Source organism: Astyanax mexicanus, chromosome 12 (assembly GCF_023375975.1).
Source record: "Astyanax mexicanus isolate ESR-SI-001 chromosome 12, AstMex3_surface, whole genome shotgun sequence".
Classification (NCBI taxonomy): Eukaryota; Metazoa; Chordata; class Actinopteri; order Characiformes; family Acestrorhamphidae; genus Astyanax; species Astyanax mexicanus.
The window spans coordinates 48,116,034-48,134,648 of NC_064419.1; the positions used below are offsets into that span (position 1 = coordinate 48,116,034).

The following is an 18,615-nucleotide window of genomic DNA, read 5'->3' on the forward strand; positions in this document are numbered from 1 at the left end:
GTAGATATATTCAGAAGCTCTGCTGCTGTTTAAACCAGGCAGGAGGAAGGAGTGAAAATAGACTGTTGATGGGGTGTAAGATAGCAATGAGCAGTTTGTAAGACTGTATGTAATCGTCTCTGTCTTTCTCATCACTCATTTACACACACACCCACCCCCCCCACACACACACACACACACTGAAACACTCATATACTCTGCCATTTGTCATATTCACTGATATGTAGGAATGCAGTGTGTCAGCACCCTCCCCTCATATGATGCCCAGAAGAGGAATGATAGCTGGTGATTGCACTGTGTCAGAGTGTGTGTCTATCCATGTGTCAGTGTGTGTGTGTGTGTGTGTGTCAGTGTGTGTGTGTGTGTGTGTCTTCCCCTCCTGTGATCCTAACTTGTGAACAAAATCAGAGATAAAACTTTGAAGAAGAGTGTGTGAGGTGAGAGAGACAGTTATGAAGGGGAGGAAGATAGAGAGGTGTGTGTACATCCACACACAATTTCTCTGTCTCACACACACACACACACACACACACACACACTCTGAGAAAATCTCAAATTGTGGTCAAAGGTCAAATTTTGACAGAGTGAGAAAATAGAGAGAGATTAGAGCCTGTGGTAAAGAAGTACTGCCAATTGGAACACCATGTATTTACTGCAAAAAAAGGCAATACATTTATTTATTTATTTCTCTGATAAGTATTGTTGTCTTACTAAGCATTGAGTAGGATTGTTTTACTTCTTTTAAAAATAATGATCTTAGTATTTGGGCTTACTTGGAATTATCATCTTATTTTAAGTAATTCCATTGAAAATAAGCACAACGTCTCCAGCTAAGTTATTCTAATTCTTCTTCTAAGTCTTACTTTACTTATTTTAAGACTTTGTAATTATAGTTTATTTTAGGAAATCTTACTAAGAAAAATTTGCTCACCCCATTGGCAGATTTGGAATGATGGAGCTCCCTCCAATATGTCCAGTCCTTCTAATACTTACTTGGATGGGATGAGTTGGGCATGAGTTGGGGATAAGATGGGGATTTTGGGATAAGTTGAGGATGAGCTGGGGGAGTTGGGTATGAGTTGGGGGGTAAGGAATGAGTTGTGGAGTTGGGGATAAGTTGTTGATTTGGGGATGAGTTGTGGAGTTGGGGATTTGGGGATTGATTGGGGATGAGTTGGGGATTTGAGGATGAGCTGAGGGTGAGTTGTATATTTGGGCATGAGTTTAGGTTGAGTTGGGGAGTTGGGGATGAGTTAGAGAGCTGGGCATGAGTTGGGAATGATGTGGGGAGATAGGAATGAGTTGGGAATGAGGTAGAGAGTTAATGATAAGCTGTGGAGTTGGGGAGTTGCGGATAAATTGGGCAGTTGGGGATGAGTTAGGGAGTTGGAGATGAGTTGGGCATGAGATGGGGATTTTGGGATAAATTGGGGATAAGCTGGGGGAGTTGGTAATGAGTTGGGGATTTGGGGATGAGTTAGGGAGTAGGGAATAAGTTGGAGGGGAGTTGATGATGAGTTGGGGATGAGTTAGGGATGAGTTGTGGAGTTAGGGATGAGTTGGGGATAAGTTGGGGATAAGTTGAGGTGGTGATCATTTAACACTATTGTGTTTCTTGTTACTGAATCCTCATAGCAATGCTTTCTAACAAAATCTAGCATAAACTCTTCTCTGGACAGAAGAAACAGAGGCAGTTTATGGTGAACTATTAACCAGCTCTTTCAGTTCAGCTGCACCATGCTGTATCCATCCCTGTGAGATAAATTCTACATCATCTCAAGTTTAGATTCTCCTCTTCCTGAGACACTTCACTGTTTTATAAACACACGTTCCTGCTCTTCCTCCTCAGACCTGCTGACCACCAACCGCTCCTCCATCTTCTCCGGCCTCCGCGGCGACCTGCAGCTCTCCTCCATGTTCCTGGATGAGTATCACGACAGGCTGTTTCTGGGAGGGAAGGATGTGCTTTATTCTCTGAGACTGGACCACACACACTCCGACGCTAAAGAGGTAAACACACGCATACACACTGATCACTGACGATAACACACTCTTATAAACACAGTAAACATAAGTATCACCGGTGGAGGATTAATATTCTGCTAAAATCTACACTTTTTACTATGAAAAATTCACAAAAATTGGTGTATTTGTTGTATTATATTAGATTTTAAACTTTAGAACAAATACATTCAAAACAAATACTTTTCTTTCAGCACTCTGTCCATCATTTTAATACTATTTAGCTTTTTAAGTGACATATATTGAATATCATGAGGTAAACTGAACTAAACTAGTTTTGTTTAAACCAGTTTAACAATTTAAACACATGAATAAAATTCAAGTTTTACGTCCCATTTAGCAAGTTATGACCTGATTGCTAGGGGGAAAAAATATGATTTTTTTTGTGTGTTTTTTGTGTTATACAAGGATTTTAAGGATTCAGTTTTGAATTTGGTATCAAAATTCAGAAATTGGTCTGGGTTCTTGTAGGTTAAATATTCTCACTGGCCAAAAAAAACTTCCAGAAACTGGTGTCTAGTTATAATTATTAATCAACAACGTCTCAGAGCAGTCCAGCAGTCTAAAGCACTGCTACTTCAATCAGGAGATCACTGGTTCGAATCCCGGTGATTCAGCTTGCTATCAGCTGGCATCAACTGCCAGAGCCCTGAGAGAGCACACTTGTTCTTGCTCTCTCTGGGTGGGTACAGTAGATGGCGCTCTTCTCTTTCCCCTCATCACTCCTAGGGTGATGTGGATCAGCACAAGACTGCGTCTGTGAGCTGATGTATCAGAACCGAGTCGCTGCGCTTTCCTCCGAGCGTTAGCGCTGTGATGCTACTCGGCAATGCTACAGCACCAGCAAGAGCATTGACTTTACATGTATCTGAAGAGGCTGAGTAGCAGCTAAATGGCTAAACTTTTCAGAGTACTACACAGACACTAAGTGTTCTGTTCCACAGCTCTGTATAATTTTACAGTTTCTCCGCGCAGACACTCTTAATTCAGGTCACGTCGCGCTCAGTAATGATCTGATTAACAGCAGAACCGCAGACAGAACCCACCCAGCCATGACGCTCCATATATAGTCGCCTGTATAACTAAAACACACATCAGACAGTAACATTAACCCTATAAACAGAACTACACACCTGTAATTCACATAGACTCTTAATTTAGCGAAGTGAAAACGAATGTTTAAATCACTCAGCAGGTTTTTTATTTTTATTTGTTGTGTATGTGTGAGGGTGTTAAATGAGTTTGCTGTGGTTGGTGGAGGCTTGTTTATTTGAATGTTACTTTTAAATGTGAGAGAAGCTGCTAGAAGCTGCCAAAACTGGTTTCTAAATTACTAAAAGCAATGGTTTGTTGGTTTTAGGGGTAGTGTAGTTTTTCTTTGCAGGCCATCCAAAGGTGTCTGACTGTTGTCAGGGTTTTAATCAGTCAGTGGAGCACCTGTGTTTTCCATTACAAAGATAGAGATAGCAATACATCAGAAATGTACCTGAACACACCTCATTTCCAGACCACCACGCCCATCAGTGTAGATATATTCAGAAGATCTGCTGCTGTTTAAACCAGGCAGGAGGAAGGAGTGAAAATAGACTGTTGATGGGGTGTACTGCAATGAGCAGTTTGTACAAACAATTTCTCATTTTCTGTAAATAAATGCTCTAAATGAGAATATTTTTATTTGGAATTTGGGAGAAATGTTGTCTGTAGTTTATAGAATAAAACAACAATGTTCATTTTACTCAAACATAAACCTATAAATAGCAAAATCAGAGAAACTGATTCAGAAACTGAAGTGCATTTTTCTAGAGCTGTATAGCATAATACATTATTTAATTTGATTCATTTATTATTATTCATATTTATTTAAATATTAGAGACAATACACATTAATCAGCATCACAATTTCATAATGTAAATGTGCCAGATTTAGCCAAATGGCTAAAACGTATTTGAATTAAATAGTATAATTTTGCACAACGCAGTTGGAGTAATGAGTAAGTCACATCTAAGTTACATGACACAGAATAAAACATATTTAAATATCATGTTGACAAATCTGTGTTCTCAGCTTTTGAACACAGCAATAATAATGTCAGGGTTTTATTCAGTCAGTGGAGCACCTGTATTTTCTGTTGCCAAGATAGAGATAGCAAAACTCCAGAAATGTACCTGAACACACCTCGTTTCCAGAACACCATACCCATTAGTATAGAATAGAATATATATAGAATATATACTGTATATTCAGAAGCACTGCTGCTATTTAAACGATGCAGGCAAAATAAGTGAAGATAGAGCCGTGTTCTTTAAGGCTCTCAGAAATTACTATTGACTATATTTTAGACTATACTGATAATTATCTGTGTTTCTCTGTGCATGTAGTTAAGTGCCTTTATTAGAAGGAGTGTCCACAAACATTCGGACACATATTGTATTAAATATCATTATCATAACATCTCACTGTCCATAACATCCACTGAATCGTCACAGATGTTCCTCCAGATTTTCTGCCAGTATGGAAAATTAGTTTCCTCCAGAACTGAAACAACAACATATTTAATATGTATCAGATTGAGACAGTGTGTTTTTCCTGTGATTTATTAAATAAATAAAAGCAAACGTTTTTTTTATTCACTTTCTACATTTATTCATTGTGTTTTTTTCTTACTTTTAAAGATTTTTAAACATTTTAACATTAATTTAATATTAAAGACTATACATGAATAATTAATTGATTATTTTTTATATTAAACCAGAATTTGTTTTATACTTTAGATTGTTTAATACTGTTAGATACTTTAGGCCTTAAATAAACATTGTTGGTTTATTCTATAAACTACAGACAACATTTCTCCCAAATTCCAAATAAAAATATGCTCAATTCTCTCATTTATTTACAGAAAATGAGAAATGGCTGAAATAACAAATAATGCAAAGAAAACAAGTTCATATTCATAAAGTTTTAAGAGTTCAGAAATAATCAATATTTGGTGGAATAACCCTGGTTGGTTTTTAATCACAGTTTTTTTTTTTCATGCATCTTGGCATCATGTTCTCCTCCACCAGTCTTACACACTGCTTTTGGATAACTTTATGCTGCTTTACTCCTGGTGCAAAAATTCAAGCAGTTCAGTTTGGTGGTTTGATGGTTTGTGATCATCCATCTTCTTCTATATTCCAGAGGTTTTCAATTTGGTAAAATCAAAGAAACTCATCATTTTTAGTGATGAAACAGAGTTTGGGCTTTTTGACTCGTTCACTACGTTCCATAACACCTAGCTTTACAGGAAGTCACTCACTCTCTCACAGGGAGGAGTTTATTGCATCACTTCCTCAGACCTACTTTCTGAACAATGCTGTTTCTCTATTATAAAAGAAACAAGTGCACCAGGCCAAGTATGACCACAGAGCAGATAACCCTGTATACAGACCTTATTTATTTATTCTAAAGCATGATAATGATGATGCCTCACACTGGGACAGGAAGTATCTCCAGGCAGAGGAAGGATGCTGGGTAATGTAGTTGATTACAGCAGCCGGCTTCAGACAATCATTTAACAGTGAATGGCTACAAAACAAGATGCACTGATTCACTGATGACTAAACCGTATGAATGGTGACACTGAGCAAAGTGTGATGTTTGGCTCTATTGTGAAAACCATGATTTTTCTTGTTTTCGATATGCGACATTTCCTCTTTAGCTTGGGTTTCAAAGAAATCTAAATTTAAGCAGAAACCTTATGATGACAGATGGGTTGAATTCCAGGAAATACATCATAAATTTAACCAGTGATAAGGAGTAAGGCTGTGTTGTGTACAGTAGTAAAGTTGTAGTAAAGTGGTATTAGTGAATATAGTAACTCTGTATTGTAGTAGAGAAGTTCTGAATCTCTTATGTTCTCTTATGACCTCTTGGATGAGTTGTCCATGCACTTTATTATTGAGTCATTAACACTGACCTTAACTGAGGCGAGTGAGATCCTGCGTTTCTTTAGATGTTGTTCTTTTTTGGGGTTCTTTTATGACCTACTTGATGAGTTGTTCATACCCTTTTGGAGTAATTTTGTTCGGTCGGCCGGTCACTCCTGGGAAGGTTCATCAGTGTTCCATGTTTTCTTCTTAGTGAACAAATACTCACAAAACTTTAGAAATGACTAAATGGTAACCTTTTCTAGACTGATAGATGATCAATTTCTGTATTTGTAGTTCTGTAGCATCACTAGTTTCTTGTTTTATCTGATTAGCAGGGCTAGTTTTTGCTTAATGGGTTTAATCTCTAAGCGAACCATAATCACTGCATCATTAAAGCAGCCTGATTAATGTTAGATGTAAGGTTTTAAATAGTTTTAGCTCTTAACTTACGTCATTCGCTCTGTGCCAAGCCTTAAATACGACCACAGGTCGCCCTCTCTGCACGATGCCCACAGCTGCAGCGCTGGCACAGCTTTAACTGGCATGAAACCTCCAGCTGCCTCGGTTTGAGTTTCAATTACATGCAGCAAACGGGGGTATTATATCAGTGGCACTGGCACTCAGCTTCTGGTCTGTTCACAAACCACACAAACGTATGTATGTTATCATGCTTTACAGATGATTGATTTACATGGGTATTTAATGTGCGTTGTTCACAAAAGCACCATTATTTCACCAGCATCAGCCGAGCCAGTATCATGGTTTTATCATTAATCTGGTTTTACTTCTGAATGCATGTAAACTAATCTCATTTTTCCACAATTACAGTGATTGCAGCATGCCTATGTAACTGATAAATTATTTTATTTGTATTTTTTTTATTAAAATATATATATATTTTTAATGTGAACTCCACTAAAACCTTTTGAACTAAACTGAAACTAATTATCTGAAGCAAAATTGCGGTAAAAACAGGTTTTATATGTTGTATGTTTGTTTATTAGTAGATAATTTTGGTTCCTCCTCACCTTGTTGTAGCTGGGGCCCTAATTAGCGCTACACCTGCAGCAAGCACATGCGAGCTTTCGCGCTATTTTTAGCAGAAGCACAGTGGATGCTTGAACGGGTAAGACGTGTTTCTGTGGCTCTGATCCCATAGTTTTAATAAATCTCTAAAATGAAATAATTATAAACCTGTACTATAAAGCAAGTGCTTAGGACTGTGTGTAAGAAATCTGAGCTGATATAAACGTGTGAAAAACGAGTTTTGGTGACTTTAGAGAAGTTTAGTTCAGCCTTTTTTCCCCACTATGTGTATGTAGGGGCTGATGAGAGAGCTGCTGCTTGCTGCATGTGCTAACTGTGCCCCATGCTATATTTTGTGCAGGTATGTTCATGTTTTGTGCAATTTAATGAGTTCTACTGAATATTTTGTGGTCTTTTTGTTTCTAAAATATTATAATAAGCCCCTATACGATCAGATGTTTAGCCTTTTACAGTAACTATTTTATATTAATATAATATATATTTTTATAAATACTATATACATATTTTTATCCTATATATAAGGTTTAGAGTAAAAAAAAAAAAAATCAAGCTTGTCTGTCCTGCATCCTAGCTCTGTGCTGGATCACATAGTATTACTCCAAAGTTCTCTGTCCTGCATCTTTGCTCTGTGCTGTTTAATGTAGTATTACACCCCAGTGTTAGTCATATTATTATAATTTTTTATTGAACTATTTTGCATTTTTTTTTGTCTTGAATATACAGGTGCTGGTCAACGAATTAGAATAATTTGAAATAGTGCAATCATGAAATTCTTTGAATGCATTTTTTGTGCAGAAAGCAAATCAGGTGTTCACCGCACCTGTCCTACTCGTTAGACTAATCACAGAACTCGTTACCTGGAAAAAAATTTGCTCAGCTGAGCTTTCCAAAAGGCCCATTTAGGCCATTTAACTGTGACACTGTTGTTTTATTGAATTAGAATAATGGAGAAACCGTTTCATTGAATTAGAATAAATGCTCGAATTTTTGTTTTCTGTGAAGAGTGTTCACTGTGCAGTATAGAGTCAGGGTTGAGTAGAATTTCTAAGTTGTAAAATCAATCATGGGTAAGCAGCGCGACCTCTCAACCGGAATAGTGGCTCAAATTCAAGCCCTTCGCCAACAAGGCTTGACCCAAACTAAAATTGCTGAGCAGCTCGGCATCAGCCAGTCTTCCGTCTGCAAAGCTCTCAAGAAAAACTGCAGCAAGCGCACCAACTGTTCCGGCGTCCGAAAAACTTCTGCTCGCGACAACAAGCAGCTGAGAAAGATCGCAGTCAGCAACCGGTTCAAGTCCACTTCCGAGCTCACCGACTTGTGGAACAAGCAGACCGACGCTGACGTCTCCAGATCAACCACTCAAGTTTCCCCAGAGCGTTATGGTCTGGGGATGCATGTCCGCTCGAGGTGTAGGGAAACTCTGCTTCCTCAAGAAGACTGTCAATGCTGCCGTATATCAAGATGTTCTGGAAACGTTCCTGATTCCGACTGTTGAGGAACAGTTCGGCGAAGAAGACTTCATATTTCAACAGGATCTTGCACCGGCTCATGCGGCAAAGTCGACCAAAGATTGGTTCACTAAAAAACAGCTTGAAGTTTTGGCATGGCCGGCCAACTCGCCTGACCTCAATGTCATTGAAAACCTTTGGGCCATCGTCAAGCTGAAAATTCGCGACAGAAAGCCTACTACGCTGGACCAACTGAAGCAGAACATCGCCACTGCCTGGGAAGCTGTGAGTGCGGAAACTTGCGACAAGCTGGTCAAATCGATGCCGCGGAGACTTCAGGCAGTCATACAAGCCAAGGGGGCAGCCACAAAATACTGAGAAAGTGATTGTAATTATAATAAAAATTATTCTAATTCAATGAAACGGTTTCTCCATTATTCTAATTCAATAAAACAACAGTGTCACAGTTAAATGGCCTAAATGGGCCTTTTGGAAAGCTCAGCTGAGCAAATTTTTTTCCAGGTAACGAGTTCTGTGATTAGTCTAACGAGTAGGACAGGTGCGGTGAACACCTGATTTGCTTTCTGCACAAAAAAATGCATTCAAAGAATTTCATGATTGCACTATTTCAAATTATTCTAATTCGTTGACCAGCACCTGTATGTATATATATATATATATATATATATATATATATATATATATATATATATATATATATATATATATATATGCTTATGTGATTTTATATATATAATTGTTATGAGGAGAAGCATAGTGGATGCTTGAACGGGGGCTGATGAGAGAGCTGCTGCTTGCTGCATGTGCTAACTGTGCCCCATGCTATATTTTGTGCAGAAAATAAATCTTCAGACCTCCAGTCCCTGTGTGTGTGTGTCTTCTATGTGGCGACGATCTGAAGTCCGCTACACATACACACAAATAAAAGAGGCTCTAGTTTAGTTTAGATCCTGTTGATTCCTCTATGCTGGATATAAGATGATATAAGATTGAGAGGGTTGGGTTTGGAGGTTCTACAGGTTCTGTATGGATCCTGCAGCACATTTACTTAACCACAGATGTTGCTACAGCTGGGCCTGTAGATCCTGTAGCTCTACACTCGTAGGTTGAAGCTGAAGCTGCAGAGTCCCAGCTGCTCCATAAATGCTGGATTGGTGATAAATCTGGAGACTAAGACTATGCATACTATTGCGTTGTGATTCTCATTGCTATTTTACACCTAGTCAATAGCCTATTTTTAATGCCTTTAACCCTGCATCGTTTAAATAGAAATAAATCAGCAGAGCTTCTGAATATATCTACACTGATGGGCGTGGTGTTCTGGAAATGAGGTGTGTTCAGGTACATTTCTGGAGTTTTGCTTGTTTATCTTGGCAAAAAAAAAAAAACACAGAAGCTCCACTGCCTGATTAAAACCCTGACAACAGTCAGACGTTCATCGCTATCTTGGCAGTCAATTTTACATCAACAATAAACAGAATAGTAAATAAAATAACATTGCTGTTCCCGTAATAAATGAGCTGCTGGAGCTCCTTCACAGCGTGAACCAGCAGCTCAGTTTCCTCTGCTGAGAAGAGTTTGTTGAACACGTCCAGGTAGCTGCACCGTTACAATAGCAATCCCCTAGGTTCTCAAAGTCAGAGCTCACCTGACTCTTAAAGAGAATGATGAGCAAGTAACACGCTAATTGGTTTAATTCAAATTACGGCCAAAATTAACCACACCAATGATTAATTAAGAGAATTAGTACATGCCCTAATTTTACATGTTTTGAGCTGTGCAAGGTGTACTTTTCCTGTCATTATGACAGCAAAGACACACTGACACGCCCTAAATCAAGCTGCATGGTACACGATTGACTGCTCGCATACAGATCACTAAAATAGGGCCCCAGGTTTCTCGATCAAATTTCGTAGAATTACTGTACTTTGTTGCAGAGTTCTAGTGCTTTGTAGAGGTACAGTACCATATTTATCGGACTATAAGGCGCACCTCCTTTAATAATAAAAAAAAAAAAAACCACAGTGTGCCCTTATAATCTGGTGCTTCTTATGTATGAATTCTACCAGTCTGGTATTAAGGAGCAGTAAAGCCACTCTGCTGAAGTACAGCGTTATCAGCATTAGCATTAGCTGCTAATGCTAAAGCTAAGGCTGCTGCACCCAGCCTTAGTGCTGGAGAAACTTAACTCAAAACTCACTCTTACACAAAATACTGGAACTCTGATCTTACTGTAAATAAACGGAACTGCTTTACTTACTCGCCTTATATTTCTGGGTACCTTATAGTCTGAAAAATACAGTACTTACACCAGGAGGTACATTACCCAAAAGTACCAGCAGGTGGGGACGTGCTTGTACGCCCTCTTGTGGCAAGACCCTTTGTCTAACTAGACTACATCTGTAATCATTTACATATCTGCATATCTAAGATTTTGAATTACTAGCAATTTGCTTTTACTTTGATGTAATTTAGTGTATTGATATGTTGTTTATAATGTCGTATTTCTGCTGTTTCAGATCCACTGGCCGCTGCCTGGTAATCGGGAGGAATGTGTCCTAAAAGGAAAGGATCCAGAGGTGAGTAAAAGATATTTAACTCTAGTTTTCCATTTCCACCAATTTTCCCTTTCCTCTCCCAAACTCCCTCGCCCATTTGATCTGATTCCTGGGTTTTTGCCTATAAGCTCTTATACTTACACTTAATTACGAGTTAAATTCTTGCCCAGACAAACGGATCCGTGCCTGATCAGATCCCGGTCCAGATGAACTGTGGCCAAAATACATTTAAGAGATTTTAAAGAAAGTTTTTTCTGGGGGTTTTTTTGGCGTAGATATGAGTTAATAGCATGCAAAGTTGTAAAACATTTTTTTTTCTGCAGTGAAATAATTGAGAAGCCTGAGAACAGTGTGGAAGTTTATCCACTCGCTGCAGCAGCCTGAAGTCATCATCGATTTGAGACGAGGCCGGCTGACTGATGTAGGAAACTTCCTCCAGTGGACGGTTAATGTTTCGCGCGAGTCCTGTGATCAGCGTTCACAGTTACACGCCGGTCACTTGATAGCTATTCTGTCTGCTTCACTAAACATAGAGTGAAAATGATCTAGTAAAGTAAATAAGTGTGGAGTAATTCCCCTTCAGAAAACCTACAAACCTACAAATTCCCTCTCTCGCTTCAGGCTGAAAGACTTGCTGCAATATTTTGTACGGATCTAAAATAATAAAGCTTATTGGCTCATGTTCCTGTGGTTACATTTAGTTCTGCATTGCAGCTTCAAATTTAGGAGTTCAGAAATCAATATTTGGTGGAATAACCCTGGTTTTTAATCACAGTTTTTTTCCTGCATCTTGGCATCATGTTCTCCTCCACCAGTCTTACACACTGCTTTTGGATAACTTTATGCTGCTTTACTCCTGGTGCAAAAATTCAAGCAGTTCAGTTTGGTGGTTTGATGGTTTGTGATCATCCATCTTCTTCTTGATTATATTCCAGAGGTTTTCAATTTGGTAAAATCAAGGAAACTCATTATTTTTAAGTGGTTTTTAAGTGATATGTTTTTTTATAATGTCTTATGTCACAAATTATCAAACAGCATTATTTTCTCAGGGGGGCGTCTGTGATAAATGTGATTTCACACTTCTACTCTTTAGTGATTAAACTCCTGCATCCGGACTACAATTGAAAAAAACAAGAGGACCAGTGAGTTTTTAGGCTTTAGTTTTTCTCGGTCACATGACATCATTGCGCCGTTCAGTAGCTCCTCCATTTCCACTCGCTGTTGTGTTTTTTTACGTGGATCTCTGTGGAAACCGTGCACCAAAAGTGTCATTTCGGTGCACAGCGGGCGGTCACTCCTGGGAAGGTTCACCAGTGTTCCATGTTTTTTCTCCATTAGTGAATAATAGTAAATCACTGTGGTTCTCTGGAGTCTCAAAGCTTTAGAAATGATTTTATAACCTTTTCTAGACTGATAGATGATCAATGACGGCATATCTATTCTATTTAGGTGATTTCTCGATTCTTCAGGTCTAGTTAGACTGTCTGAAACCGTTTGTTAGCAAGAACTACTCTCGAGTTGTCACTTCAGATGTGATCAGAAACTGTTAGTGGAGAGTCAGTGCAGTAATACAGAGCTTTTCTTTATACCGCTGAGTGATACACTCGTAAAGATCTGATCCGCTGACTTAACGTATTCACGTTTCCAAGAACTCACGCGAACTCCTGAGCCTCATAAACTATAATAGCTTTACTTTGGATTCAGAAACAGTGAAAACGCTCCGTTTCCTTCCCTCAACAGCCTTCAGTCTCTCTCCACATCAAATACTGCACTTAAATATTACTGTCCTAAAACCTGGAGACTGTCCAGAGACTAATGATATCATCAAAACACACACACACACACACAGCATCTGCTAGCAGTTAGTGTGTGCTGGTCGTAAAGTGAGGTGCAGAGGTGTGTCGGTGATTATGAGCTGTGGTGACTGGAGTGACACGAGCGTTTGATGTGGCAGGTGAGCTAGATATTGGATGTTTGGGGATAAATGATGCAGTTAAGTGTGTGTGTGTGTGTGTGTGTGTGTGTGAGGGAATGTAAGTTTGTATGCAGATGCAAACCACAGCTACATGTAGGGGGCGACAAATCAACCGCGCCTCAAAACATGCAGCTTGATTTAGGGCATCAGTGTATCTTTGCTGTCGTAACAACGGGAGAAGTACAGCTTACTCGTCTCGAAACAGAGCAAAAAGAGCTTTGACCTGTCTTTTTTTTTGTTTTTACATTTTCTTTCTTTTAAAAATGACATACAGTACAGTACAGGCCAAAAGTTTGGACACACCTTCTCATTCAATGCGTTTTCTTTATTTTCATGACTATTTACATTGTAGATTCTCACTGAAGCATCAAAACTATGAATGAACACATGTGGAGTTTTATGTACTTAGCAAAAAAATGAGCTGAACCTCCACAGTCACCGGACCTGAACCCAATCCAGATGGTTTGGGGTGAGCTGGAGCACAGAGTGAAGAAGGCAAAGGAGCAACAAGTGCTAATAAACACCTCTGGGAACTCCTTCCTTCCTTCAAGACTGTTGGAAAACTTTTCATATCAGGTGGCCACCTCTTGAAGCTCATTGAGAGAATGATGCCAAGAGTGTGTAAAGCAGTAATCAGAGCAAAGGGTGGCTATTTTGGAGAAACTAGAATATAAAACATGTTTTTTAGTTATTTCACCTTTTTGTTAAGTACATAAAACTCCACATGTGTTCATTCATAGTTTTGATGCTTCAGTGAGAATCTACAATGTAAATAGTCATGAAAATAAAGAAAACGCATTGAAAAAGAGAAGGTGTGTCCAAACTTTTGGCCTGAGCAGTGAGAATCAGTATTGGGCTGATATCACTAGAGATGCATTGAAATGAAAAATGTTGTCTAAATTTAATACCGTAGATTTTTATTAATAGCCAAAATGTAATTTTGCTTTGCTTAAACTACAAAACTACAATTTAACACTGAACATACAGTGGGATCAGAGAGTCACTTGCCTTTAATTCCCTTTAAGAGCCAGGTGCTCTCTGACTTGATGGATTGCTATTTTAACAGTGCAGCTACCTGGACGTATACAATGCTTCTCAGCAGAGGATACTAACCTGCTCGTTCTGCAATGTTATTTTATTTTCTCCACGGTGCCAAGATAGCAATGAACGTCTGACTGTTGACTTTTGTCAGGGTTTTAATCAGTCAGTAGAGCACCTACGTTTTTCGTTGCCAAGATAGCAATAAATTGGGGCTACCCGTCAACTGCTTCCCAAAACATGCAGCTCAATTTAAGGCGTGTCAGTGTGTCTTTGCTATCATAATGATGGGAAAAGTACAAAGAAACGCATTTCATACATTTTTTATGGTATCTAAGCTCTTGAGATGCAGCAGTCGCAGCAGCAGTGTGTGCACGAGCATTGTCCTGCTACAATAATAGTGCACTGTAGTGCTCAGTTTTCAGAAATGGTAAAATCACTAGTTGCAAGGCCTTATTTCTGGCTGATATGACCTCAAATCTATATCATTATTAATTAATGCTTGATAATGCAATTGATAATTGATAATTGTCCGTGTGAGTCTAGTGTCTCTGCCTGGTGAATCTTATCCACATCCCATGCAGAAGACCCCGCCCACATATCCCACAGTTCAGTTCAGCGCTCTTTAGCTTCAATAGGACGTGGCAAAAGTCATGGGATACAATAGTAGTTATACAACAATCACTGACCTTTTGTTCTTTTTCTTCTTTTGTTCTTTGAACTGTTCCTGATGCTCTCCAAGGAGAGTTAATGATGCACATAAAGTTACGACAGTGTGTAGAGTAAGACACAGTGTGTGTGTGTGTGTGTGTGTGTGTGTGGTACAGAGGGGTGTATTGTGATAGTTTCCTGCAGTAATTGGGTGGAGAGTTGATGGAATACGCTGTAATCAGTTCCTGCAGGAGATGGCTTTGACCTTGCCCCCTGTTTTAACTGGAACACAGGGTTGGTTTCCGCTGGCCGGCGAGTGCCCTCCGAACAGCCAGGGGGCAATTACTGAGAATTACTGAGAACAGGATGGAGCATCACTCCACCCTCCACCATCACCAGCCCTTCTTTCTTTCTGAAAATGATATACAGCTCTGCAAAAAAATAAGAGAGCACTTAAAAATAATGAGTTTCTTTGATTTTACCAAATTAAAAACCTCTGGAATATAATCAAGAGGAAGATGGATGATCACAAACCATCAAACCACCAAACTGAACTGCTTGAATTTTTGCACCAGGAGTAAAGCAGCATAAAGTTATCCAAAAGCAGTGTGTAAGACTGGTGGAGGAGAACATGATGCCAAGATGCATGAAGAAAAAAACTGTGATTAAAAACCAACCAGGGTTATTCCACCAAATATTGATTTCTGAACTCTTAAAACTTTACGAATATGAACTTGTTTTCTTTGCATTATTTGAGGTCTGAAAGCTCTGCATCTTTTTTTTGTTATTTCAGTCATTTCTCATTTTCTGTAAATAAATGCTCTAAATGATGATATTTTTATGTGGAATTTGGGAGAAATGTTGTCTGTAGTTTATAGAATAAAACAACAATGTTCATTTTACTCAAACATAAACCTATCAATAGCAAAATCAGAGAAACTGATTCAGAAAATGAAGTGGTCTTTTATTTTTTTCCAGAGCTGTATATACATATAATGTATATAAATTGAGACAACCCAGACACTTGTGTATAACTCACCTGAAGTTTAATGATCCATCAATTTTTTAAATATTTAGGCTAAATGTAATATTAAATAAGTGTGTGTGTGTGTGTGTGTTCTTGCAGACGGAGTGTGCTAACTTCATCCGTCTCCTGCAGCCGTTTAACCGGACTCACCTGCTGGCCTGCGGAACCGGAGCGTTCCAACCTGTGTGTGCACTAGTGCACGTCGGACATCGCGGAGAGGTACTACACACACACTAAAGCACGAGTACACAAACGAGCACTACGCACACAACACCATATCAACCACCATGGATACCAATACAACACCTCAGCAGCCCCAGCACAGCAATTACAGTCGCACTTTCTCCAAGTGCGAGTGTGATTGCCCTGCTGAGGGGTCCTGAAGTGTTGCTATGGTATGCATGGTGGCTGCTCTTGCACTTTAAGATGATAATTATCTTTGCCACTTTCGTTCCTCCCATTGCCTTCCATGCATTTTTGCCCATATCAAACCACAGTCTTCCTTTTGCCCTCCTTCAGGGCAGATCCCCCAAGCTCTAACCCAGACTCGTCTATTATTTTATTTTTTTCCTTAAAACCATAGCAACTAACACAAAAACAATAGCAACACCTTGACAGCCGCCTAGCAACCAATTAGCAACACCATATCAACCACCAGGGATGCCATTGCAACACCTTAGCAACCACCTTACAAGACCTTAGGAACCACTTAGCAACACCATATAATATGTACCACCAGCGATAGCTTAGCAACACCTTAGCAACCATCTAACAAAGACCTTTGCAACACCTTAGCAACCCCATATCAACCACCAGGGATACCATAGCAACACCTTAGCAACCACCTTACAAGACTTTAGCAAACACTTAGCAACACCATATAATATATACCACCAGTGATAGCTTAGCAACACCTTAGCAACCACCTAACAAGACCTTAGCAACCACTTAGCAACACCATATCAACCACCAGGGGTATGTAGCAACACCTTAGCAACCACATAACAAGACCTTAGCAACCACATATCAACACCATATAATATATACCACCAGCGATAGCTTAGCAACACCTTAGCAACCACCTAACAAGACCTTAGCAACCACTTAGCAACACCATATCAACCACCAGGGGTATGTAGCAACACCTTAGCAACCACCTAACAAGACCTTAGCAACCACTTATCAACACCATATAATATATACCACCAGCGATAGCTTAGCAACACCTTAGCAACCACCTAACAAGACCTTAGCAACCACTTAGCAACACCATATCAACCACCAGGGGTATGTAGCAACACCTTAGCAACCACCTAACAAGACCTTAGCAACCACTTATCAACACCATATAATATATACCACCAGCGATAGCTTAGCAACACCTTAGCAACCACCTAACAAGACCTTAGCAACCACTTAGCAAAATTATACCATGACCTAGAATACCACAGCGACCAGTGTGAGCTATTTTAGCTGCGGAACCGTCCTGCGTTTCCTCCAGGAAATGCGTATTTTTAGTTATTTAAATCCTGCCTTTCCTCCCCGGTACAGTGACGGGTACAGTGACAGGTAGAGTGCCGGGTCTCAGCTGTGGTTCTGCACACTGTTATTAATACAGTCTATTGTGACTCTTCCTCTTCATCTGAATGGGTTTTTAAATGAGTCACAAAACAAAAAACAAAACTGAAATAAAGCAGGAAAGTACAGACCATCTCTAACAGTGGAGCTCTGCTTACTCACTACTGACATGTTTCCTGTTCTTTAATCAGGAGATCTTTTTATATATTAACTTTTAAATTTTACATTCTATAAAAAAACATATATGATGCTTATATACACTATATGGTAAAAAGTAGTGTGCACCTGCTAATTCATTGTTTCCTCTAAAATTAAGGGTATTAAAAATAAGTTTATTTTGTTTTTAATGTCCAGAAAATACTTTTTAGAACATTTCTGTGAGGATTTCATTGCATTCAGCAACAAGATCTAGAGTTAGTGAAGTCTGTTGAAGGATGTTGAATGGTCACAATCACCTCACTTCATCCCTAATGTCTTAGCAACCAACAGCTGATTTTATTAACCCCATTAGCAACCACCGTAGCAACACCTCAGCAACATGTCATCAACCATCACCTATATTAACTAACCTCATCTCTAGCATCTTAGCAACCAACAGCTAATTATATCAACACCTTAACAACCACCTAGCAACACCTCAGCAACACGTCATCAACCATCACCTATATTAACTAATCTCATCCCTTGCATCTAAGCAACCAACAGCTAATTATATCAGCACCTTAGCAACACCTCAGCAACCTGTAATAAACCTTCACCTATTTTACCTAAGCTCATCCCTAATGTCTTAGAAACCAACTGCTGATTACATCAACTCCTTAGCAACCACCTTGCAACACCTCAGCAACACGTTATCAACCATCACCTATATTAACTTACCTCATCTTAAAGTCTTAGCTACCAACAACTAATTATATCAACAGCTTAGCAACCACCTAGCAACACCTCAGCAACACGTCATCAACCATCACCTATATTAACTAACCTCATCTCTAACGTCTTAGCTACCAACTACTAATTATATCAACACCTTAGCAACCACTTAGCAACACCTCAGCAACACGCCATCAACCATCATCTATATTAACTAATCTCATCCCTTGCGTCTAAGCAACCAACAGCTAATTATATCAACACCTTAACAACCACCTAGCAACACCTCAGCAACACATCATCAACCATCACCTATATTAACTAAGCTCATCCTTAATGTCTTAGCAGCCAACAGCTGATTATATCAACACCTTAGCAACCACCTTAGCAACACCTCAGGAACATGTAATAAACCTTCACCTATTTTACCTAAGCTCATCCCTAACATCTTAGAAACCAACAGCTGAT

The 18,615-nt window shown here is 39.2% G+C and overlaps 1 protein-coding gene across 2 annotated transcripts in view; it reads left to right on the plus strand.

Moving 5' to 3' along the window:
- The window catches only part of sema3bl (sema domain, immunoglobulin domain (Ig), short basic domain, secreted, (semaphorin) 3bl), a 61,831-nt gene that overhangs the window by 18,129 nt on the left and 25,087 nt on the right, over nucleotides 1-18,615 (plus strand). Inside the window, exons 2-4 of one of the 2 annotated variants that reach the window (XM_022670989.2) lie at nucleotides 1,850-2,010; nucleotides 10,967-11,026; nucleotides 15,796-15,915. In XM_022670989.2, the coding sequence (XP_022526710.2) occupies nucleotides 1,850-2,010; nucleotides 10,967-11,026; nucleotides 15,796-15,915 (341 nt within the window). Of the gene's footprint in view, nucleotides 1-1,849; nucleotides 2,011-7,192; nucleotides 7,319-10,966; nucleotides 11,027-15,795; nucleotides 15,916-18,615 lie in introns of those variants that run through there. The other variant, XM_049486035.1, reaches the window with a different exon arrangement.